Source organism: Rhincodon typus, unplaced genomic scaffold (assembly GCF_021869965.1).
Source record: "Rhincodon typus isolate 14 unplaced genomic scaffold, sRhiTyp1.1 hic_rhity00001568, whole genome shotgun sequence".
Taxonomy (NCBI): Eukaryota; Metazoa; Chordata; class Chondrichthyes; order Orectolobiformes; family Rhincodontidae; genus Rhincodon; species Rhincodon typus.
Genome location: NW_025967206.1, coordinates 1 through 25000, shown reverse-complemented (window position 1 = coordinate 25000; position 25000 = coordinate 1). Strand labels below are relative to the sequence as shown.

The 25000-nt window shown below is 41.9% G+C and overlaps 1 protein-coding gene across 1 annotated transcript; it reads right to left on the bottom strand.

Annotated features, from left to right (window-relative positions):
• Positions 1–6204: 6204 nt before the first annotated feature.
• Positions 6205–24926, bottom strand: LOC125481281 (plakophilin-3-like). The gene is made up of 4 exons (XM_048592624.1): positions 24768–24926; positions 24011–24203; positions 19823–19907; positions 6205–8235 (listed from the first exon to the last, which is right to left on the bottom strand). Exons 1-4 carry the CDS (start codon positions 24892–24894, stop codon positions 8200–8202), a joined length of 441 nt encoding a protein of 146 aa, XP_048448581.1. The 5' UTR covers positions 24895–24926; the 3' UTR covers positions 6205–8199.
• Positions 24927–25000: the final 74 nt, after the last annotated feature.

The following is a 25000-nucleotide window of genomic DNA, read 5'->3' as shown; positions in this document are numbered from 1 at the left end:
AACCAGGAAATAGTAAAGCAGAGACGAAGTAATGGCCTAGTGGTGGTATCACTAATCTATTAATCCAGAGACCGTGACAGATGAACATAAGAACATAAGAAACGGGAGCAGGAGCAGGCCAACTGGCCTGTTGACTCAACTCCACTTACCTGCGCGCTCACTATAACCCTTAATTCCTTTACTGTTCAAAAATCCACCTTTGCTGTAAAAACATTAAACGAGGTAGCCTCAACTGGATCACCAGGCAGGGAATTTCACAGATTCACAACCCTTTGGGTGAAGAATTTCCTCCTCAACTCAGTCCTAATTCTGCTCCCCCCTTATTTTGAGGCTATGGCCCCTAGTTCTTAATGGTGGAATTTAAATTCAATAAAAATGTGGAATTAAGGGTATAATGATGACCATGAAACCATTGTAGATTGTTGAAAAAACTGTCCGGTTTTACATGTTTTTTGGTATTTTGGTATGAGTTTACATTAAATTGGCATAGGAGCTATAAAGGACTATGGGTATTAGTGGGTGGTTGTAAGTTGGCTTGGAGGATATAAGGCACCAAGGTGGCACTAACGACATGAGAGGAGGTGTGTGGTGGCATGAGTTGGGAAATGGGAAGTGCATAGGTGGGTGAGGTGGTGTGAATGTTGAGGCTTTAAGGGCTGTTTCCAAAGATGGTCCAACTCCAGTTAATACCCAGCACCTTTGATCAAAGAAACCACAGTTCAGCACACTTTCTGCTAAGTCAGATTTGCAGACTTGGGAATTATCATAACTTTGTGCTTGGGAGTGAAACCTCAGCCCTTGGAATTCACACTGAGCAAACCAGATCTTTTTGTGCTGAGTGAAATAGATTATGCTGTAATTAGCTGTATTGGCAGGACAGGCGAAGGATTCTTATGGAACAAAGAAAGCAATTTAAAAAGCCAGTCATCTCTGGAATATGAGAGGATTAAGTAACTGAAATGTGTCATTGAATTTGTGCACCAGTTCTGGAACAAGAGGAACTGACTCCACCTGAACGCAACAAGAACACAGACACTGGTGCCTGTAATAGTATTTTACACATGTGGATACTGATTGCTGTCATAAAAGTGTGCTGCATTTTTCAGTACGCTGTAGCCCACATCTTTTGTCCAATAGCACTTCACAGGGACTTTATTAAACAAATCTTGACACTGATTCACGTAAGGAGATATTAGAGCAGATGGCCAAAAGCATGGTCAGAGGTAGGTTTTTAAGGAGTGTCCTAAAGGAGATATAGGTAGGGAGAGAGACACAGGTTTAGAGGGGGAGAGAAGGATAGACAGAGACAGTGGTTTAGAGAGTGTGGGAAATACTCAGATGGATAACCAGGAAACAGAATATGCTGGATCTGGTAATGAATAATGAGGCAGGTTTAAGAAATGATCTCAGAATAAAGATAGTGATCATAACATGATGGAAGTTAGTATTCAGCTAGAGTGTGAGAAACTTGGACCAGAAACAATTGTGTTTAACTTAGAGGGAATAGGAATACTGTGATGAGTAACTCACCTCCTGACGCCCCAGAGCCTGTCCACCATTGACAAGGCATAAGTCAGGAGTGTGATGGAATGCTTCCCACCTGTCTGGATTGATGCAGCTCCAACAATACTCGAAGCTTGACACCATCCAGCTCGATTCGCACCACATCCATCCACCACCAGATCTTTAGGCAGCACCTTCCAAATCCATGATCACTTCCATCCCTAGGCAAGGACAGCAGTGACACGGGGACACCACCACCTCCAAGTTCCCCTCCAAGCCACTTTCCATCCTGATGTGGAAACATATTGCCATTCCTTCACTGTCACTGGGTCAAAATCCTGGAATTCCCTCCCTAATGGCATTGTGGGTCAACCCACAGTGGATGGATTGCAGCTCACCATCACCTTCTCAAGGGTAACTAGGGATGAGCTATAAATGCAGGCCCAGTCAGTGGTCACCTACATCCTACAATTGTATGAAAAAATTACAAAGCAATGAGGATAGGTTTGGCTGAAGTGATAGCTTACCAGGAATGATGGTTACCAAGTATTGGCAGACATTTCAGGAGGTAATTCATGACTCTCAGCAAAAGTATATCCCAGTAAGAAGCAAGGATTCTAAAAGAGGGATAAACCAACCATGGCTAACCAAGAAGGTTAAGGGCAGTATCAAGTTGAAAGAAAAAGCACATAAGGAGTGTAAAAAAAAGTCAGTGATAGCCTCAAAGACTGGGATAAATTCAGAATCCAGCAAGGGAGGATTAAAAAGATAATAAAGAGAAAGAAATAACTGTGAGGGCAAACAAGTGAGGAAGATACAAACTGACAATAAGGTCTTCTTCAAATATATAAAAAGGAAGAGAGAGATCAAAGTGAATATAGGACCCTTAGAAAATTAATCTGGGGAGATAGTTATGGGGGACAAGGAAATAGCTGAAGAGTTAAACAGATGTTTTCCATCAGTTTTTACATAGAAGAAACTTCAAACATTGTATAAAGAATATGGGGGAGGAATTAAATACCATTGCCATCACTGGAGAAGTAGTATTAGACAAACTAATGGGGCTAAAGGCAGATATGCCCCCTGGCCCTGATGGCTTGCACCCTGGGATCCTAAAATAAGTAGCTACAGAGATAGTGGATGCGCTGATTGCAATGTTCCAAAAATCCTTGGATTCTGGAAAAGTACCAGAGAATTGGAAAACTGCCAATGTGATACTGCTATTCAAAAAAGGAAGACGGCTGAAAGCAGATAACTATGGGCCAATTAGCCTAGTGTCTGTTGTTGGAAAAATGTTCGAATCAATTATTAAAGAAGCATATTTGGGAAATTATAAACTAATTAAGCAGAGCCAGTATAGCTTCATGAAAGGGAATTTGTATCTGACTAATTTATTAGAGTTTTTCAAGGAAGTCTCAACCAGAGCAGATAGAGGGGATTTGGTAGATGTGTTGTATTTGGACTTCCAGAAGGCTTGTAACAAGGTTCCTCACAAAAGATCAAGTCATAAGAGCTCATGGTGTTGGAGGTAGTATATCGATGTGGATAGAAAATTGGTTAATGGGGAGGAAGCACCAAGTGGGATAAGAGGTTCTTTTTCAGGTTGGCAGCCTGTCACCACTGGGGTTCCATAAGGATCAGGGCTTGGAGGAAGGAAGTGAATGTACTATAGCCAAATTTGCAGATGACACAAAAATAGGTGGAAAGGCAAGTTGCAAGAGGGATGCGAACAATTTCCAGAGGCATTGATAGGTTAAGTAAGTGGGCACAAAGTTGGCAAATGCAATATAACGTGGAAAAATGCAAAGATGTTCATTTTGGAAGGGAGAACAGAACATCGTTTAAATGAACAAATGCTGCAGAAAGCTGCAACACAAAAGGACTCGTGCACAAAACACAGACAGCTAGCAAACAGGTGCAATAGGTAATCACGAAGGCTAATGGAATGTTGACCCCTATTTCAAGGGGGTTGGAATATGAATAGGGAAGTCTTACTACCACTGTACAAAGTGCTGGTGAGACCACATCTGGAGCACTGAGGGCAGTTTTGGTCCCTTTATTTAGGAAATTATCCATCATTTCACCAGAAGCAGTTCGGAGAAGCTTCACTAGAATGTTCCTTGGTTTGAATGGATTGTCTTGTGAGCAAAGGCTGAAGAGGTTGGGACTCTACTCAATGGAGTTTAGAAGAATGTGAGATGATCACATTGAAACCTATAAAATTCTTAAGGGGCTTGACAAGGTAAATACTGAGAGCATGTTTCCCCTCATGGGAGAGTCTAGAACCAGACGGCATAGTCTCAGAATATTGGGCTTCAATTTAAAACCGCGATGAGGAGGAATTTCTTCTCTCTGAAGATCAAGTGTCTTTGGAACTCCTTGTCCCAGCAAGCTTTGGGGGCAGAGTCCTTGTGTATATTTAAGGCTGAGGTAGATAATTTCATGATCAGTCATAGAATCAAGGGTTATGGGGAAAATGCAGGAAAGTAGATATGAGGAATATCAAATCAGCCATGATGCTATTGAGTGGCAGAGCAGGCTTGAGGGCCCAAATGACCCATTCCTGTTCCATGTGGTCTGATAGAGTGAGAGACAGGGGTTTAGAGAGAATGAGTGTAGCTACAGCTCAAGCTCCAATAATGGGATTAAAAATTGAAGATTCGAATGAGGCTAGAATTGGAGGATCAGAGATTTCGGGGACTGAGGAGCTGAACAGAGAGGTTTGAGAATTAGGTTGAAAATATGAAATTTTATGCATTAATGGGTTGGGAACCCTTGTAGGTCAATAAAGGGGTGAAGAATGAACAAAATTTGGTGCAGGTCATGATGGTAGATTTAGCTTATTTAAGATGCTTGACCTAAAAGATAGGAGCACATGTATAATGTTCATTTAGTCAGAACATCATTGTATCCAGTCCAAGTAGATGAAGTGTTATTGTAGCACAATTGAAATCTATATGTATATGTAATATTTGGCAGACTATAAAGTTCCAAATGACTTGTCACGTAAATATAGGATAAATTCTGGAATTTCCAAAGGACAAAGCAGAAGTCATTACTCAGTGCAATCATTGTAAACATTTTACACTGCCATCCAAACCCACAATCTCTACAGCAGAAACATTGCCTCCAAGTCTCACACTACCATGATGTTGATGAAACCTCATCTTTGTACTGAGGATACCAACCATCAAATTGTGTGGCACTGTCATTGTGCAAAATGGGCTAGATTCAGAATTGATTTTGCAGCTCAAAACTAAGCACTCTTGATGAGCAATGGACCATCATCAGCGGCAGACTTGTGTTTGATCACAGCCTGTAACTTTACAAACTAACATGTCTCGCATTAATAATACCATTCAGCTAAAGGACCAACCCTTGCTCAGTGAAGTCTGTTGGAGATGATAGCAAGAGAAGCACAAAGCATGCCTAAAAATATAGTGCAGATCTATTGAAGTTTCAACATGGAATTGCAAGCATACAAAACAGCAGAAACAGCATGCTGAAGTCAGAATAATGCAATCCGGCAAACAATGAATCAGATCAAAGCTTTGCCATGCTGATATATCCAGTTATGAATAGTGGTGATCAAATTTACCAACAAATCAAGGAGTAGAATCATAGAATCCCTTCAGTGTGGAAGCAAGCCATTCAGCCCATCGGGTCCATACCAACCCGCCAAAGAGCATCCCACCCAGACCCACCCCATCCCTGTAACCCTGCATTTCCTAGTGCTAATCCACCTAGCCTACATATCCCTGAACACTATGGGCAATTTAGCATGGCCAATCCACCTAACCTGCACATCTTTGGACTGTGGGAGGAAACCAGAGCACCCAGAGGAAACCCATGCAGACACAAGAAGAATGTGGATGGGTGGAATTGAACCTAGACCTCTGGCACTGTGAGACACGATTGCTAACCACTGAGCCATTCACATTTTCTCAAATAATGAAGCAGACTGTGCCCCCACGCAGCAAGACCTGGACAACATTCAGGGTCGGACTGATCAACAGCAAGTTACATCCACCTCAAGTGCCAATCATTAACCATCTCCAACCAGAGAAAATCTAATTATCTCCCTTTGTCATTCAACATGATAACCACTGCTAATTCCCCTCAATCAACATCCTGGAGATCACCATTGACTCTGCAATAAAAGATCACAAGCTTGGAATTTTGCACCAGGTAGCTCATCATCTCATTCCTGAAAATCTGTCCACTGTTTACAAACGCACAAGTCAGGAGTGTGATACAATACTGGCCACTGCCCTGGACAAGTGCAGTTTGAAATCTACACCACCCATGGCAGAGCAGCCTGCTTGATTGGCACCTCATGCCCCTTAAACATTTATTCTTACCGTGAGGGAACAGGGGCAGCATTGTACATGCTCTGCAAGATGTACTGTAATGACTCACCAAGGCTCCTTCAACAATGCTTGTGATCTCTACTACCTGAACAGCACCACCTGAGAGTTCACCTTTCAACCACACACCATTCTGTCTCGGGACCATATCACTTCCTTCACTGTAACTGTGTCAAAAGCCGAGTTTAACCTTCCTAACAGCTCTTTGGATGTACCTGCGCATGGACTACAATGGCTCAAGAAAGTGGCTTTTACTAATTCCTCGAGGGCAACAAGGATGGGCCTAGTCCGTGGCACCCACTTCCCATGAATGAATAAAAAGTGGAACTTTCAATTAAATAAAAAAAACTTTATTTTTTTTTTCTTGAGCTGATAAAGCAAAGCATCCGTACAATTTTATAAAAGCAAAGAAAGTGGTGCTTAACAGATAAAATCAGGACAACCACAGCTTCTTTATAAAAAAATACAGACATTTACAGAGAATAAAATTATTCACCCAATTATCTACGGTGTTACAATTGTCCAACTCTTGTCTTATCACCTTTTCTAATTCAGACAGTCACTTTCCAACCATCTGGAAGATATCCACAATTGATAAATCTTTCTTCTAGTAATTTGCTTAGTCTATAGGAATCAGATAACCGTTTTTCCATTCCCCAGTCTGACTGTAAACACTCCTGCAGACTGTTCCGGTCTTCATTCTCTAGCTCTGCAGTCTACATCAGTCGCTACTCATGCTCCAGATATGGCTTCGGTTCTAGCAGGCCCTGAACCACTTTAGCTACTTTGTGTTCAATAGCTGCCTTCTCATTTCCCAGCCTCAATGTTAAGTCCTGCTGTCCCTGACAGAAGATGTGGAACATCTGCCACTGGTGAAGCAGACTTGGGTTCTCCTACAAGCCAAGGACCCCCTCTGCTCCAGCCAGTTGGCCTGTATGAAAGGTTGCAAGTTGCTATGGGATTATGTATTTTAAGTTCCTGCTACAGTTCTTACAATACAAAGAACCTAGCAAGTTTTCCATCAACTTGCTGGAAGGCAGTGGGAGGGAGACATTATTATGCAGATATACATTTTATGTACAAATTGTTCCTCCTAAAATAAACAAACACTCTTTAAAGCTTGTTCTTAATTGTTTGTTATTTATCAAAAGGATAATAAGCTATTATGTTTAAAATCCCATGCCCCAGAATATCCATTATCTACACATTCTGATTGGACAACCACCACCAAAACTCTGACAACATCCCAAATTTATTTCTTTGTTTCTCTGTTCCTACATGTGGTTGACCCAAAGATTTTTCGTTCAGCAACTGTAGCGTGAATACTTTCAGTTCATAAGATTTGGAAAGTGTTCCGATGCACTCTGGTAACTTCCTCGTTGAAATCAGTGTTGGAATTGATGTAATTGAAATCCTGCCTTCTTTTAAATTTACGCACAGGATGTGGGCATTGACTGGCAGGACCAGGATTTATTACCCATTTTATCTGAATCAATTAATTGTAAATTAATTAATATGGATTGCTCCAAGAATTTATCACTACTCTTTATTATGTTAGCACATGAATCTTGTTAACATTGGTCTTTTAGGCATTTTAACACTGCCTCTTCTCATTAATCATAGTTTGCTGATTCCATTAGGGCCCATTCCATGCTACCTAATTTCTCAAATCGATCATAAATCTATTTTTTTATTGAATAGGTGGGAGGAAGAGAACACAGCAAATAAATTTGTTGTCTGAAAACTAGCTGAGTGCACAATTGTAGAATGAAGTGTAATATACACTGTTTGGACACCTTGGAAGTTACAAGATTTTATACATTTCAGGTATACTTGTTTCAATTAGGTTGCTAAACAACTTGACCCATCAGTTAAAAGGGTGTAGATTCTATTAAGTCAAGCAGCTTGTCGCGGTATAGACTGCTAGGAGTTGAACCAGGAACTTGAGATTACAATTGAAGTACTAAAATATTATTTAGAATGATATTACTTTGAAAATGAACAAAAAAGTTAAAGTCTGGATCACTGCTACATTTTGAAGGACAGTGTAGACAGAAAAAACTTCTCTTTTGTACTTATCAAAAGTTTGAATATACAAATTTCACAGAGTCATTGAACATCTGTGTTCCTTGAGGTGATGTTCAGTCCCAACGTTTTAGTTGATTCAGACCCAGGGAGGGCTGGTTTCCATTAACCCGAGAGCAGTTTGCAACAAATACAAAAGAAAAATGGAACAGATAACAGTGAAGTTATCCTTCTTGGGGAGGAGTCTTCAGTAGTATCCACTTGTCTGTAGCTTTGATTGAGGCATTCGGTAGCAGACTTGACCTTAGTTGAACACAAAAGCGTCTTTTTGGTAACCTCTCTGCAACAGAAAAAGGAAAATCGTACTGAATTCAGCAGATTTAAATCTTCCATGAAGAAACTGTTCTGACTTTAAAACAAAAAACAGGAAAACATCTTGCCCTAATCCAGCACCTCTTAAGAACATGTTTATCAGGCCCTGTGCAGTAGCAAAATTAGGCTACACTGGACACCAAGCCAAAAAAAGACTCATTTTAAGGACAGTTTTCAAGAAGATGCAGCAGACAGGTTATAAGAATTCAGTTTCAGTGAGGGTGTAGAATGGAAACTTGGCCAACCACAGTGAGTTGGAGGGGTGTGTATATGGGGGAAGAAGGGGTGGGAGAGAAGCTGGAGGATGCCAATGTTAAATCTGAAGCATGAGAACACCAGGAAGAGAAAGGGTATTGGGCGAGGGCAACCTGCAACTCAATAGGATGTAGGCAGCAGGAGTTTGGGTGTTAATGGAACGGGTATGAATTCAAGAACAAAAACAAAGTTGTTGGAAAAGCTCAGCAGGTCTAGCAGCATCTGTGAAGGAGAAAACAGAGTTAACGTTTCGGGTCCGGTGACCCTTCCTCAGAACTCAATGGGTACGAATTCAATATTAATTCTGGATGTTAATTTTGATAGTTAATGGAACGCAAAGGAGTGGAGGGCTCAGTATTGATTCTATCACACAGATGGTAACCTTAGGTCTTCAAGAAAGAATTCACAAAATAAACAAGATAAAATACACACTGAACTGAAGGGTCATTCCAACATTTCAGCAAGGCCAGGATTCCATTGGAGATTTGTATGCCTTTGACTATAATGAATTGTGCACTGCAATCTGTTCAGCTTGTGGTTTAGAATTTCAGGTTTCTCAGTACCGCCACCCTACTGCATTTGTTAAGAATGTTAAATTGTCTTCAGATTTCAGATGACAAGTTTTCACATGCAAATTTTCAGAGAACGTCTATTATTCTCTTCCCTAGTCCAAACCTTTCCAGTCCTTTTGGATAAGTGTCAGTCTTTAAAACAAAAATAAGGAAGATGTTCAGTTCAAAAATCTGCCAAATTATCGAATAGTCAAGAGGATTCACTCTATAGAAATTTTTTGTCACACAAGGAATCTGGGAGCAGTTCACATGCTTGTTCCACATGCAACCAGATCGCCTCCACAGCACTTCTGAGACTTGAATGAACATGTTTTACAAGCCAGTGAGGAGCTGGAGGAACACAGCAGGCCAGGCAGCATCAGAGGAGCAAGAAAATTGATGTTTCGGGTCAGGACCCTTCTTTAGAAATGGAGGAGGGGGAAGGGAGCTGGGAAATAAATAGAGAGAGGAGGGGTGGGGTTGGGGAAGATAGGTGGGGTGGTGATAGCTTGGATGCATGTCGGGATTGGTGGGGATTGGTCAGTAGAATGGGTGGGGCGAATAGGTGGGAAAGAAGATGGACAGGTTGTGTCAGGTCAAGGAGGCGGGGATGAGAGGGAGGGTTGCTCATGGGATGAGGCCAGGGGTAGGGACATTTTAAAACTGGTGAAGTCCATGTTTGGGCCATGGGCTGTAGGCTCCCAGGGCAGAATATGACGTGTTGCTCCTTGAGTTTGTGGGTGGCGTCATTGTGACACTGGAGGAGGCCCAAGATGAACATGTCGCCCAGGGAGTGGGAGGGGGAGTTAAAATGGTTGGCGACGGGAAGGTGTTCTCATTTGTCGCATACAGAGAATAGATGCTTCACAAAACGGTCCCTGAGTCTGCGCTTGGTCTCACCGATGTACAGGAGGCTACATTGGGAGCGTGCGGATACAGTAGACCAAGGTGACAGATGTGCAGGTGAACCCCTGTGTGATATGAAAGGTTTGTTTTTTGCCTTGAATGGAGTGAGGGGGAAAGTGTAGGGGCAGGTGTAGCACTTCCTGTGGTTGTAGGGAAAGGTGCCGGGTGTGGTGGGGTTAGTGAGGAGTGTGGAGTAGATGAGGGAGTCACAGAGTGAGCGGTCCTTATGAAAGGTAGATAGGGGTGGGGAGGGAAATATCTCTTTGGTCATGGGGTCAGATTGTAGGTGGCGGAAGTGGCGAAGAATGATACGCTGGATGTGGAAGTTGGTGGGTAGTATGTAAGGACCAGGGGGACTTTGTCTTTGCTTTTGTTGGCAGAAGGAGGTTTGAGGGTGCATAAGTGCGGGAAATGCAAGAGATGTGGTTGAGGGTATTTTTGATCAATGGAGGGAGAAAATTGCAGTCCTTGAAATAGGAGGATATTGGAATGAGCGGGAGCGGGACGCTCCATCTTGGGAGCAGATATGGCGGAGGCAGAGGAATTAGGAGTAGGGGACCCAAATCAGGCAGGAAGGTGGGTGAGAGGAGGTGTAGTCCAGGTAGCTGTGGGAGTCGATGGGCTTGAAATAGATGTCAGTTTCGAGGTGGTCACCAGAGATGGAGATGGAGAGGTTCAGGAAGGAGAGGGAGGTATCAGAGATAGTCCAGGTGAACTTGAGGTTGGGGTGAAAGATGTTAGTAAAGTTGATGAAGTGTTCAAGCTCCTCGTGGGAGCACAAGGCGGCGCCGATACAGTCATCAATGTAGTAGAGGTAGAGGTGGGGGATAGTGCCGGTATAACAGTGGAAAAGGGACTGTTTCAAGTATCCTATGAAGAGGCACGTATAGCTCGGCCAGGCCCTCCATTCTCCCTCCTGCCTCCTTGACCAGACACAACCCTCTCCATCTTCTCTCCCACCTATCCACCCCACCAATCCCACTGACTAATCCCCACCCCTCTCTACCTGCATTCACCAGTCACCATCCCACCTACCTTCCCTCGCCCCAACCCTCTCTATTTATCTCCCAGCTCCCATTCCCCTCCCCATTTCTGAAGAAGGGTCCTGACCCGAAATGTCAACTTTCCTACTCCCCTGATGCTGCCTGGCCTGCTGTGCTCCTCCAGTTCCACACTGTGTTGTCTCTGACTCCAGCATCGGCTGTTCCTGCTATCTCAGAATGTTTTACAAGCTGTTGCGATTCCCTTGTTCTAACTGCACAATGCCAAACTCCAAAATGTTCAATTTCCCCAACTTGCAAGCAGGAATAACAATGATTCAATGTTCAGAAGAGCCAATAGAGAGCTGACCGGTTGCAAGTTAAGTTGAGATGTTCAGTCAGGTGGGCAACACAGGAGAACAGGTTATAGGAGACTGTTGTAGGCTGGATGGATTGGAGGTCAGACAGATGACAGCAAGATTGTCAAACTGGGACTTTACTTTTAAACAATAAGATTATAGGTCCCCAAAGCGCCACGGGATTATTTAAGACCGTTTCCTGGCAGAGTGCTAATCAGGTCATTCTGTCCTGTTTTGGTGTTGCCTACTCTGCTTTCTGACCTCCAGACTTACACTGCCTCTTTGTGCCAAGCCCTCTAACCTGCAGCTTTTCTTCCTTTCTGACCATGTCACTAAATCTTACTCTTTCTGCTGCTTCATTCTCCTGGCCTGCATTCCTATTCAAGATCCAGATCTGATCAGATGCTGGAGCTCCAGGCTTGTGGAAATGCCGATTCCAATGGTTACAAAAGCAGGCCAAAAAACTGGGAATACTGCAGCATGCAAGCCAGCTCCCAACTCCCCACACCAGTCCAGCATCTAAAAGGCACCAGTCAAGAGAACAAAATAATACACTCCACTCGTCTGAATGAGCAAAACTCCAACAGTAAAGAAACTCAACATCCTCCAGAGTAAAAAAGCTTGATAACCCATTTGCCATCTTCAACATTTTCTTTCTATTCATTTTGTGGGATGTGGGCGTTGCTGGCTGGCCAGCATTTCCTGCCAATCCCTAGTTGCCCTTGAGAAGGTGGGGGTGAGCTGTCTTTTTGAACCGCTGCAGTCCACCTGCTGTAGGTTGACCCACAATGCCATTAGGGAGGGAATTCCAGGATTTTGACCCAGTGACAATGAAGGGACGGCGATATATTTCCAAGTCAGGATGGTGAGTGCCTTGGAGGGGAACTTTGAGGTGGTGGTGTACCCATTATGTCTGCTGCCCTTGTCATTCCAAATGGACCATTTCCTCCACCAATAGTGTACTGTGTTAGCAGTGTAGACCATCTACAAAAGTTGCTGTTGCAACAAGGTTCCTTCAACAGCAATTTCCAAACTTGAGACCTCTAGAAAGGCAAAGGAGAGCATGGGAACACTACCATCACCTGCAAGCTTCCCTCCAATTCATACACTATCCTAACTTGGGACTACCTCACCATTACTTCACTGTCACTGTGAAGGGAATTATGCCTTTACTCTACCTATAGTTCATGTGGGAAAAGGACTCTGTCATAGAGACATTAGATCATATGGAACCGTTCCACACAGGTTGTCCTTTCTACCATTCTCTGCACGGAATTATATTAAATAAACAACAACAACGACAATGACAACGACAACGACAACGAAGTTGCTGGAAAAGCTCAGCAGGTCTGGCAGCATCTGTGAAGGAGAAAACAGAGTTAACGTTTCCAGTCCAGTGACCCTTCCTCAGAACCCTTGTTCCTCTGTTCTGAGGAAGGGTCACCGGACCCGAAACGTTAACTCTGTTTTCTCCTTCACAGATGCTGCCAGACCTGCTGAGCTTTTCCAGCAACTTTGTTTTTGTTCCAGATTTACAGCATCCGCAGTTCTTTTGGTTTTTACATTAAATAAAGCCTGTTGCTGTTCACTCATAAGGGTGTAGATCTCACTCACAACAGTTGCTCGGCAAAAAAAGCTTTCCGCTCAACAGCATTGTGGGCTTACCTACACCACATGGACTACAGCAATTCAAGACAATAGATCACCACCATCTTCTGAAGGGCAATTAGGGATGGGTTAGCACTGCCCACATCGCAGTAACAAATAAAAGAAAATATGCAGATTGGAGAGGAATCATTGACTTGCAGCATACACAGTCAGTGAACCACATTTATTGCCCACAAGGTTTTAGTTTCCTACTATTTACAGATTGTACTTATAAATCCACATTAGAAACAAAGGTTGCACTAGCATGTTGACAAGATTCTCACTGGTTATTTAAGGAACTAATTAGCAAACAGCAAATGTTTTGATAAGTTGATAAAGTTTGATAAAATAAAACAATTTAATGGCAGTATTAAAATAAATCAAGTACATGTACATTAATAACTCAACTTTAAAATGGGTGATAATTACCATATGCCTTTCAAATTTCCTTCTCAATTGAAGCTTATGTTTTGTGCTATTCTCACAATGATATATTAGGATTTTCCTCTTTGTGTGTGAACAACAAACCAGTCAAATCAAACATCTCGACATTAATAACTGAACGGTACAATGCAAAAGTAGGACTAATTATTTGAGGTGGTCGTTTGAGGCTTTAAAAGCAGCAAATGATAGTTTAATGGTTTTAACCTGTAACAGATAGGCGGCAAGTAAAGTGATGCCATTATTTCAGATGAAACATACTTCTGCATGCTAATATCTGTCAAGCTGTCCTCCTAATTCCTTTGTTACTGCTCCTAATTAAACCCAAGCAGTCTATCATATTACCAGCTGACTGGCAAAATGAATTCATGGGTGTTAGTGCGCAGAATCAAATGAAACATTTCAAAATCATTGTGGTACGTATCAGAGCAAAATGCTTGGTGATTCCATTGATAAAGCTCTGGCACTTTCAGGAATTAAACATTTTATTTTATTAAGTCAGTTATAAAAAAGTGACATTATCTGCACCCTGAAGACACTCTCACAGCATCACGGTGTGTTGAAAGGCAAAGTAGTGCTGACCACCAGCGTTTAGTTATTCACCCACTCAGGCAGCAAGGTGCCTTTGGACAAATGGGCTTTTTCAACACTTTTGTACGCACACACCAAAATACCGTCCAACATGTTCATCCTCAATAGGATTCTCAATCTTTTAAACACCACATCTGAACATAGAAAGACAATTAACATGAGGAACTGTGGCACTCACAGCAATATCCTTGATGATCAGCGTATAAAACAACTGGAAGGAAAGACCCATTGAAAACCTCTTTAGGGGTTATAGATCCATGGTTGAGAACACCTGTTCCAGAGCCAAAACATTAAACACTCCTCCACCCAAGTGCTTGAAGCAAGGGTAGAAGTTTAAATAGCAGAACTGCATCCATGACTCTCCAATGAAACTGATTTTAAAACACAGCCCTCTAACTTTACAAGAAACTGTGGGCATGTGTCCAAGGCAAGAGGAGAGATGACAAATCGTTTTAAAAGCTATACTTTGTTTAAATTTTAAAATGGACTTTTCTGGACTGAAACAAGGCCAACACCGATCACATGATGCAAGGTGAGTACAATTTCAGGGAAGTTCCTATCAGCAGCTACCAGAACAAAACTAAAACTACCACCCTCCTGTAATCTCTTACATCCTGTGTGGTCATTGTACTCAAACCAAACTAGAAACAATGAAAGGCACTGCATCTCCCCGTAGGGACTGAGAATAAAGGAAAACTATTGAAATTCATTATGCCAAAGGGACACGAACTGCTCCCAATTTATCTCACAGCATATATAGTTATGCTTGTGGAGATGCTAATAGTCCCATTTATGTCCCAAGGTGAATACTGGACTTGTGGTGAGAGAGATAGGAATCGATTGCTAAATTGAAACTCAAATCCTTAAATAAGCCTGTCAGTGTGCCTCTAGAGAGGTTAACTGTATTTTCTGGGATCCATTGTAGAAATCTAGTCTACGGTTAACATCACAGGTTAGTAAAAACCTAGATTGCTTGTTATCATTGAGATTGGCTGCAAGACCCTTGACAGGAAACCATACTCCAGGCTGAGCTGAATAAAAACAGAAATTGCTGGAGAACCTCAGCAAGGCTGGCAGCATCTTTGGAGAGAGAGAGTCAGAGTTAACATGGAGTCTGAGATTTTATTGGGCTGTGGTATTCTCTCCATTGATCCTGCCAGACCTGCTGAGCTTGTCCAGCACTTTCTGTTTTTATTTCAGATTTCCACCATCTGTAATATTTTGCTTTTATCCAGAGTGAGCTAAACCTGCTTCAAGTCCAATATTGCCTCGAAGCCTAGTGCTCTAGAAGGTTCGGTTATCACTAGAAATGTGGATCAAGTCTATACACCAGCATTTTGTTGTACATTCTTCAACATCAAAAGTAATTGAGAGATGTCAGCCTGAATCCAAGCTTTTACAGGAACGAAAACCTTCCCTGGACACTCATTTTCTGTACTTGAGACACAACTCACATGAATTAGTATCCATATCTTTTGATTTATAAGTTATTCTTAATTATAACCTCTTTCTTTTTATTTTTCTTTCGCACGCAAGAGTGAGTGAGCAATCTGGCATGAGAGAGAGATTAATCATCACAGGGTTCGAATGGATGAATAAACCCAAGTTAATCTTTAAACCCTAACAAGAGTTCATTGAGAGTCATTTGAAAAAAGAACTGGACTTCAGGATTGGGGAAACCACACCACAGCCTATTTCAAAGGAAACAGAAGGTAAATTAAAGATCACCCTGTTTATAGACAGAGAGGAGAAAGAAAAATTATGGAACTCAAATTGCCTCTCTTCACTGTTAGTAATGTTGTTTATCTATCAAGACCAAGTATCTTGAAACAGGGAGAGGAATGGGAGGTTGAGGAATATGAATAGCCCATTTTTGTTTTACTTACAGTAAAGAACCTCAGTACCGCCTTAAAATGAAAAGGAGCTGCCTGTTTGTACAAACTTGGCCATTTGGTGATTTATTTTTAAGCAATTGCTGTGACACATGGCCCAGAGCTCTGTGCCATACAGAAGTGCTCACAGTTGCCAATCAACATTCCCAACCCACAGTTACTACATTGTCCCAAATCTACAAGCCTTCAGGAGGCAGTATTGGGACACAGGCTCGGGAGCATGGCAGGAAGTCCCAAAGCTAGCTAGCTTTTAAATTTGCAAATCTTGACAACTGAATGGAGGTTCACAGAAAACTAAGATGCAGAAGTCACTGAGAAAAAAAACAGGCTAAAGGTTTGGGGGATTAAAAAAGAACTCAACATGTTGCAGCGCAGTTTGCAATCAGAAACATCTAAATACCCTACTCTGTTTGATCAAAAAATCAGTGTACAATAGGCCTTCCCGGGTGAATGGGTCAGCTTCACAGTCTGTAAATCATCACCACAAGATATCACAGAATGATTCATGGATTTATCTTTCTAATTTTCTTCCACGCTGTTTGTGGTATTGTCTGGTATCCACTCCATGATTAGATTGTTCACTGCACTTCTTCCTACATTTCTCAAATGCTGAGCAGCTTTACAGCTCCCTTGTTGACCAGTGTATTGGATAACTCGTGAATTTATGCTCCAATATGCCTTCAACAACTTCTGAATTCAACAAGCAAATAGAACTGCAATTTTCAGTTGTTTATTGCTTGAAATAAACAGTATTGGAAACTGAAGATAATCTTCTTGCCATTAATTCCTCTGCTGACTTATGCCGGAATATGCATCATCACTCCAATGCTCTGTCCATCTGTATGTTTGTAGCTGACTTGTAAATATTATTATGCTATTTGATCAAGGGACTTAAGATTGCAAACCTCATCCTGCCATACCTGACACCTCAACATAAAATCTCCCAACAAGAGTGAGGAGTTATGATCTGGATACAGGCCCATTTTATTTTCCTTCATTTCTTGACATTAAGGCAATCTGTAGCATCCCTACAGCTTCTTTAATTCATTTTGATAGCAGAAACCTGAGACCTGGGTAGACTGTATCGTTCAGCACTACATCATACCAAGAAGCAAGTACCCCACACCTCGGGGAAGGAGTTAAACTAGTAGAAAGTTATCCAACCCTTTTTTGCAATGAGAGGTCACATTTCAATCTTTTCCCCCCCTCACTCAATGAGTTGATGAGCAAATTTCAGAAATGTTTCGCATTAATATGAATTTCAAAATCAATACAATACATTGACAATTTTAAAAGGTGTGGAATTAATAAAAATGACCGTTAAAGCATGCCAAGCAGCAGAGCTAACGAATAAAATATTTTCTTTCTTTTCACGTAAGGAGAGAGAGAGACAGACAGACAGACGAGGTGCCAAATCCTGCTTGTGGTATTTTTCCACATGATCACTCAGAGTACCTTGTCATATTTGTTACCGTCACCAGTATGTTTACTGGCTAAGGGTGATTTCAAGTAATATAATAATACCAATCCTCCTTTGCTTTTGTTTTATCTTGGGCTTGCCTAGTGACTAGTGCTAGAGCATAAGGCACCGTAGAGATTTAGTTATTACACTGTTCTTAGACAACAAAAATATTTATTGCAAGATAGCAATAAATGCAACTACATTTGGCCGGATGTAATTACTGGAACCTTAGACAGCTGGTAGAGGTACATCTACTCCCTCCGAAAGTGAGAGTAGTATTCCTCATCTGCACCCACAAACAGTGAGACATCAGTAGAATAGGGGGAGCCAATGCTGCGTGAACTTTTTCAGTTAAAATCCTGTACAACACTGATCACCAAGGAAGCAGGTGGGGACTGAGGAAAAGCTTAGATTTTGTGTTTAACTAACACCAACTTTCCCATCTGCCTCCAGTGGCTGATACCCTGAGCTGGCCTCAGCAGAAATGACATGAAAGTGGGGCTTGGGGGTGGGGTTGCCTTTCTGCCCGGTTGTTCCTCCTCTCCCAGCTACTTTGTGGGTAGGGTTTTGGGGAGTGAAGACAAGGAGGCGGGTGAGGCTATGTGTGCGTCTGGCTCTAATACAGCCTCAGGATCACAGGTGCCTTCACTCCCTCCCTCACAGCATGCCACTGTTCCACATTGATTCACTCCCATATTTTGTTTACCTTGGACACATACCCTCCTTGGCTGCCAGGCCTGAGGCTTGAACATTTTACCAATTTTAGGTTGGTTGCGAAGTCGCAAAAGATGCGCTCCTCTGCGTACACTGTTCAACCCACTAGCTACCCAGCAGTGGGTTATGTGCTGTTGCGGCCACTGCTCTTCGTCTTGGCTTCTCCAGCACACACTGCCATCTTAGGGAACTGTGCCTGTGCTGGAGGGTGGGAGAAAAAGCAATGGCCCATGGTGCAGAGACCAAGGGCTCTGTGGGAAACTAAACAGAAGTCAGACATCATCACTGTTTGCTGCTCTTCCACTCGCTTGAGCAAATCAGCAGCCAATACAAGACAGAAATGGCCTGTGATTGCATGGGCAGCTGTATAGCAAATTTCCGATCCATTTGCCTGCTCTGTATGTGTGTCCTGGACAAGGCCTGGTGTGCTATATTCTGACCCTTGGGCCACCAATTAGACAAACCTGATCTACGGATTAACCTTGCACCCAAGTTTGGAATTGACCATAAGATATACAGGCAGAAGTAGGTCATTTAGCACTTCAAGTCTGCCTTGCCATGCAATGAGATCGTGACTGATCTGATAATCCTCAGACTGCACTTCTTGATACAATAAAGATTACAGTACAAGGTTCTGCACCAGGAGAAGAGTTTCAAAACGCATTCAACCAGAGTCAAAAGTTACACAACACTAGGTTACAGTCCAACAGGTTTATTGAAAATGATAAGCTTTCAGAGTGCCCTTCACCTGACGAAGGAGCAGCGCTCTGAAAGCTTGTAATTTTAAATAAACCTGTTGGACTATACCTTGGTGCTGTGTGACTTTTGACCTTGTCCACCCCAGTCCAACACCAGCACCTCCACAAGATGGCCACCTTCGACCAGATGCAACACTTCCACTCTTTCCAATGCCGCAGAGTTACAAAATGGCAGGCAGACCTTTAAAATTAATACACGCACTTGATTCGTTGTGCTCAATGGATCATTGTCGGTGGGCCATTAACGGGTTTGTTGGATGCGTGCGTTCACAAGGTTAGGCTCTTAAATTAGTGTCCCTTGTCACAACAAAAGCCTTCCTTTGTGTATTTAGAAATTCCAGTGAAACTAAAATGAATAATTCATTCCTGGAAAAGCAAAGCAGCCAATAGGCCAAGTCTCTTGTTCAACACTGCTCTAAAAGAAGAGTCTTACCATCTGCTGACAGCCTGCATTCATTTGGAACATTAATGCAGTAAAACGCTTGATGGTACCTCACACGAACGTAATCAAACCCCATGACACACAAAGGAGGAGAATATTAGAACTAATGACCATAAGCTTGGGCAACAATGATTTAGAGAGTTTCTTACAAAGTAGGAAACAGGAGTGGAGAGCTGTTAGATAGCTACAAAGGCCAAATAGTACAATGAAGAAGTTGAAGCACAAAAAGCCAAAATTGATTAAAAAAGAACAAGGAGTTGTCAGAGGGTTGCAGGTCATAGGGACGGTCCAGATTAGACAAAAATGAAGTCTACAGTGACGATATTTGAACAGATTTTTCATCTTTTATCTCAACTGAATAGGGTCAGCGGCCCTTTAAGACTAAATGGAAAATTCAAATACTCCACATTATGCATGGACATGTGACACTGTTTTGCACAAAGCAAAGATCTGCCATTAACTTGCTGATTGTTGTTGTCATCAAATACTTTGTGAAGTAACAGTGCAGGTAGAATTGGTCTGGGTGTAGCTGCTATTTTTATCGCATTTATACTTACCGACTTGTATTCACGATGCAAGGACTTGTAATACCACATATTTCCCAAAAGGCTACAGACAGCTTTTACTGCTTTCTCAGCTTCCCTGGAAACAAAACGCAAACAGACATGAGCTAGGCCAACCAAAATCCAAATGTATTACTCTTTATCATTATGCAAGTTTATATTGTCAAAGTGCCCAATGAAATAAATATTGACCATGGAAAATGCTCTCAAAATCAATGAGACATCAAAGCATGGAATCAATAAGATTCCAGTTTGCATTTGTCTTCTCAGGTTACCCAATTACCTGAAGTAAGTTATCGAGCCAGTAGTTATGTTTGGGGCATGCAGGCAACCTCTTTTTAGTTAAATGTAAATGGACTGCAAATAACACAAAACTGTGCACCCTGAAGAGAGAGTAGGACAGTTGGGCTTGTTTTAAATGAGATTCAGAAGTTTAATGTAACATCATCTTTAAACCGTACATTCTTTATGCTGTTGATGACTAACAGATCTGGAGGTTCTGATTTAAGGTTGATTCGCTCGTGAAAAAAAGTGAAGTATATGCACCGGTTGTTATTCTCAACAAGCAGAGGAACTCAACAACTAAAAAAGGAAACTAGGGAGTCTGTTATTTGGCTCTTGCAGGCGTGTTCCATCCTCCTCAACTCCACCTCTTCATTCCTTGGTATCCAAAAGTCTATTTTGTCTCTGTCTTGAACATACTTGACAACTGAGCATCCACAACTATGTGAGGGAGACAATTCGAAACATCCATAGCCCCTTGATTGAAGAAATTTCTCCTTATCTTGGTCCCAACAGGCTAATCCCTTTCTGAAGCTGTACATTCTAGATCCCCTAGCCTGGAGAAACAACTTAAAAGTTTAAAAAAAAAACTTATGAACAGGAGTAGGCCATTCAGCCCCTCTAGCCTGCTCTATCATTCAAAAAGGTCATGGCTGATTCATCCCAGGGCTCAACTCCTCTTCCATATTTGCTCACAGCAGAGCCATTAAGTCCCTGATATTTCAGAATACCTCCTTTTTAAATACTTTCAGAGATCTCACCTCCATGACTTTATGGAGTAAAGAATTTCAGACATTCATTACACTCTGGGAGATGAAATTCCTTCACATTTCAGTTTTAAACGAGTGTCCCCTTATTCTATCCCCTAGTTCCAGACCCCCACCCCCAACTAATAGAAACATCTTCTCAACATCTGCCTTGCCAAGTCTTTTGTCATATGTTTTTATGCCACACAGTAAGTTTTCGCTGATTTATCTTCTGTGAGTGTTCATGTCCACATGCTCTCTGGGAACCTTCCAAACAGTCAGATTCTGGTATGCCTTACAGAATGTGACTACTAGTGTGTGCTAACCCCTCCCACACTGTGGTATTTATACCCAGCAATGTGCAAATCTGTGACATCATCACAAGGTTACTACAGGGTCTTTGCACAACAGCAACCCCTTAAAAATTTGGTGTTTCAGTTATATCGTCTCTTATTCTTCTCAAGGGAATATTGAAATTGAAATCTATTCAATTTGTCCTTGTAGTGCAATTCCCTTTTCCCAGGAATTCTGTCCTGAAAATAACTCATATTGGACCTGAAACATTAACTCTGTTTCTCTCTCCATAGATGCTGCCAAACCTCCTGAGTTTGAACCAGCACTTTATTTTTATTGCAGAGCTTCAACATCTGCAGTGACTTGGTTTTATTATATTATGGATAATGTTACACTTCAACATATTGTATTCCACCTGTCATGGTCCTCACATAGCATCAAAATAACTGTGCCGTGCTTTGTATCATCCTCACTGTTTACTTTCCAAATTAACGTCATACCATCAGCAAACTCATTAGGGGACTGAGTGCACATTGTTAATATAGCTTATAAAGTATCAAGGTCCAAGTACCTGATCCTTATGTTATCCCACTAGTTGCATGCTGCCAATCTGCAAATGTCCCATTTGTTCCTACTCTGTGCTTCTTGTTCGTTAGCCAAACTTTAATCCATGCAAATATAGTACTTCCAATCCCACAAGTCCTAACTTTCATAGAATTTCTACAGTGTGGAAACAGGCCCTTCGGCCCAAAAGTCCACACCGACCCACAGATCACCCCACCCAGACCCATCCCCTTATAACCCATCTAATCTACACATCCCTGAACACTACGGGCAATTTAGCATGGCCGATCCACCTAAACTGCACACCTTTGGATTGCGGGAAGAAACCAGAGCACCCGGAGGAAACCCACACAGACACCGGGAGAATGTGCAAACTCCACACAGTCAGTCACCCAAGGGTGGAATCGAACCCGGATCCCAGGCACTGTAAAGCAGCAGTGCTAACCACTGAGCAACCTTGTGTAGTCACCTCACTGAATTGAACGCCTTTTGTAAAATCCAAATATATTGCATTTACCCTCATCAGTAACATCCTCAAAATACTTCAATTCATCAAACATATTATCACCCCCTCATAAATCTGACTGCTTAATCTTATCTTGATTTTCTAAATGCCTCATAATGAGGTTAGGTTAACCAGCCTACCTTTCCCCATTTTCTCTCTTTCCTCCTTTGTTAAACGGTCATGTTTACTATCTTCCAGCCAGCATTCTAGGAGATGACAACCATTACATCCACAATCTCAACAGTTCTTTCTTTTAAAACCCCAGGGGACAAGTCGTTAGGTACAGAGGATTTATCATCACTTCATCCCAATAATTTTTCCCATACTATTTCCTGATTTACAAGGACATTTTCATTCTCACCAGACCCTTGACTCTCTATTATTTCATGACTGCTTTCTGAAGAGACTGCAAACACAGATAAAGCACCTGTTTAAGGTCTCTGCCACTTCTTTATTCTCCCTTGTAAATGCACCTGGCTCGGCCACTGATGGGCCCAGGTTCACTTTCACCAATCACTTCCCAGGTATTTACATAAGGTAAGGTTATATTATTTTTAAATACCTCTTACTGGTGTGCTCGCATATCGTTCTTTTTCTTTTTTTAATCAATTTCTTTGCCTTCATGAAATTAAAACAGGTTTCCTATCTTCATGCTTACTATTCTTTTTGATAACATTATAAGCTTTTCCCTTTCTATCTTTCTTTTAACTCCTGTCATTAGCCTCAGTTAGCTTCCTTGCAGCCTTTGCACCTGAAGTGAATACATGTTTGCAGCAAATGTTTTATTAACTCTTTAAATGCTAACCATTGCTTGTCTGCTTTTTTTTCTTTTAAAGCAGTTTCCCAAATCTATCAACTTGCATCTCATCTAATTAGTTTTTTTTTGTTTAGAGCAAAGGCACAAGTTTTGGATGTAAATGTCATTGTAAATGCAACATAAAATTATATAATAACTCTTTCACAGAAACCCTGCAGTGCAGAAAGAGGCCATTCACTCCACTGAGTCTGCACCAACCCTCTGAAAAGCATCCAACCCAGACTCCCCCACCCCATCTCCGTAACCCAGCATGGGGTTTTTACCACGGCTATCCCAGCTAACTTACACATCCCTGGCACACTGCACGGCAACCTTTAGCATGGCCAATCCACCTAACCTGCACATCAGTGGACTGTGGGAGGAAATTGCAGCACCTGGAAGAAACCCATGCAGACACAGGGTGAATGTGCAAACTCCACACGGACAGCTACACAAGGCTGGAATTGAACCCAGGTCCCTGGCACTGTGAGGCAGCAGTGCTAACCGCTGAGCTGCCCAGAGGACCCTTTACTACAAGCATATAAATTAAATCTCATATTACACAATAATACATCCAAAATAGCCTGTTCCCGAGTCTGTTCCACAATATACATCAAACTGGCCAGAGGCTCCTTAGAAACATCTTCCAAACTCACAAGCACTACTATCTAGAAAGTGAAGGGCAACAAATACTTGGAAACACCACAATCTGCAAGTTCCTCTCTAAGCCACTCAATATCTTGACTTGGAAATATACCAGCTTGACTGTCATTGGTCGAAAATCCTGGAACTCCACTCCCAACAGCGCTGTATCAACACTAAGTGACCTGCAGAAATTCAACTCACCACAATCTTCAAGGGTAATTAGGAATAGACAATAGGTGCTGGCCTAGCCAGTGCCACCACATTCCCCCGAATAAATAACACAACCAAATACTCATCGATAAAATTATCTTGCACACGATCCATAATATCACAGCAAATGACCCACTTACCTATCTCTTCGGTGTTTGATGTTCATGAGTTTCCTTAATCCATTATGGTTTACAATTTGTCTTGGAGCTTCACTAGACTCCACAACCAGATTGTTAAGTATCATGCAAATATTAGCTGCCACCTCGTTTGATGGTGAAGAGGAATTGCCATCCTCTGGTAACTTCTGCAGGACTGGTCCAATGAGCTTGATTGCTGTGGAGAATAAGTGACATTTGTTGGAAGTTGTTTTTAAAATAAACGTATAATTGCAATGATGTATAGTACAGTATAGTGGAAACTGAAGACATATCATTTGCATTTTAAATTGTACTTGAGACACAGATGGCTTACACACCTCATGGGGGTGGAGGTAGTGTGGTCACTGGAAATCACATTCTCCATGCTCAGAGAGAGATTACAAAACAATATAACGAAGCGTTGTGTGAAAAGATTTTATACCTTGCAACATTTTCAATAACTCCTCAGCATAGCACCTTCCAAATGATGACCTACCATACTGCTAATCACGTAGCTGACACATCTTATCAGGTTTGTCTCAGTCTGCCTTTCATTTACTCTGAGTAAGAGTGACGTCTATGTTCCCAAATCTCCTGGGGTCTCCAACCACTTTCAGCAAATGCAAACCAATCTGTTGTAGCTCAGGCACAGTATCAAAATTGGGAATTCAAGCCAATTGGAGCTATTGTTCAAATCATCAAATGCTCTTACTTATCCAAATGAACAATGGTTTCCATTAGCGGTTATGTGGTTACTCACCAACATCCTCCTTGTTCCTTGCATGGACTGTAAGATTTCGAAGCAGACCAGTCAATGACTTAAGTACGTTGTCGTTATTGCTCTTCAAATAATTCATGAGAGTGTGCCATGTTCTGTCTTGATCCATTGTTATGCGACTTATCACAGAGGCCCACTGAACAAAAGACAGAGAGACAAACATAATCACACTCTGGAGGATCCAAGCATAATGACTCTCCACATTCAGAACAGAA

Coding starts and splice junctions, on each gene's coding strand:
- LOC125481281 (XM_048592624.1), bottom strand. CDS start 24,894: ATGGATCAAGACAGAACATGGCACACTCTCATGAATTATTTGAAGAGC. Junction 19,908..24,010: donor ATCAAACACCGAAGAGATAG/GTAAGTGGGTCA, acceptor TTTTGTTTCCAG/GGAAGCTGAGAAAGCAGTAA. Junction 8,236..19,822: donor TGCATCGTGAATACAAGTCG/GTAAGTATAAAT, acceptor TTTCTGTTGCAG/AGAGGTTACCAAAAAGACGC.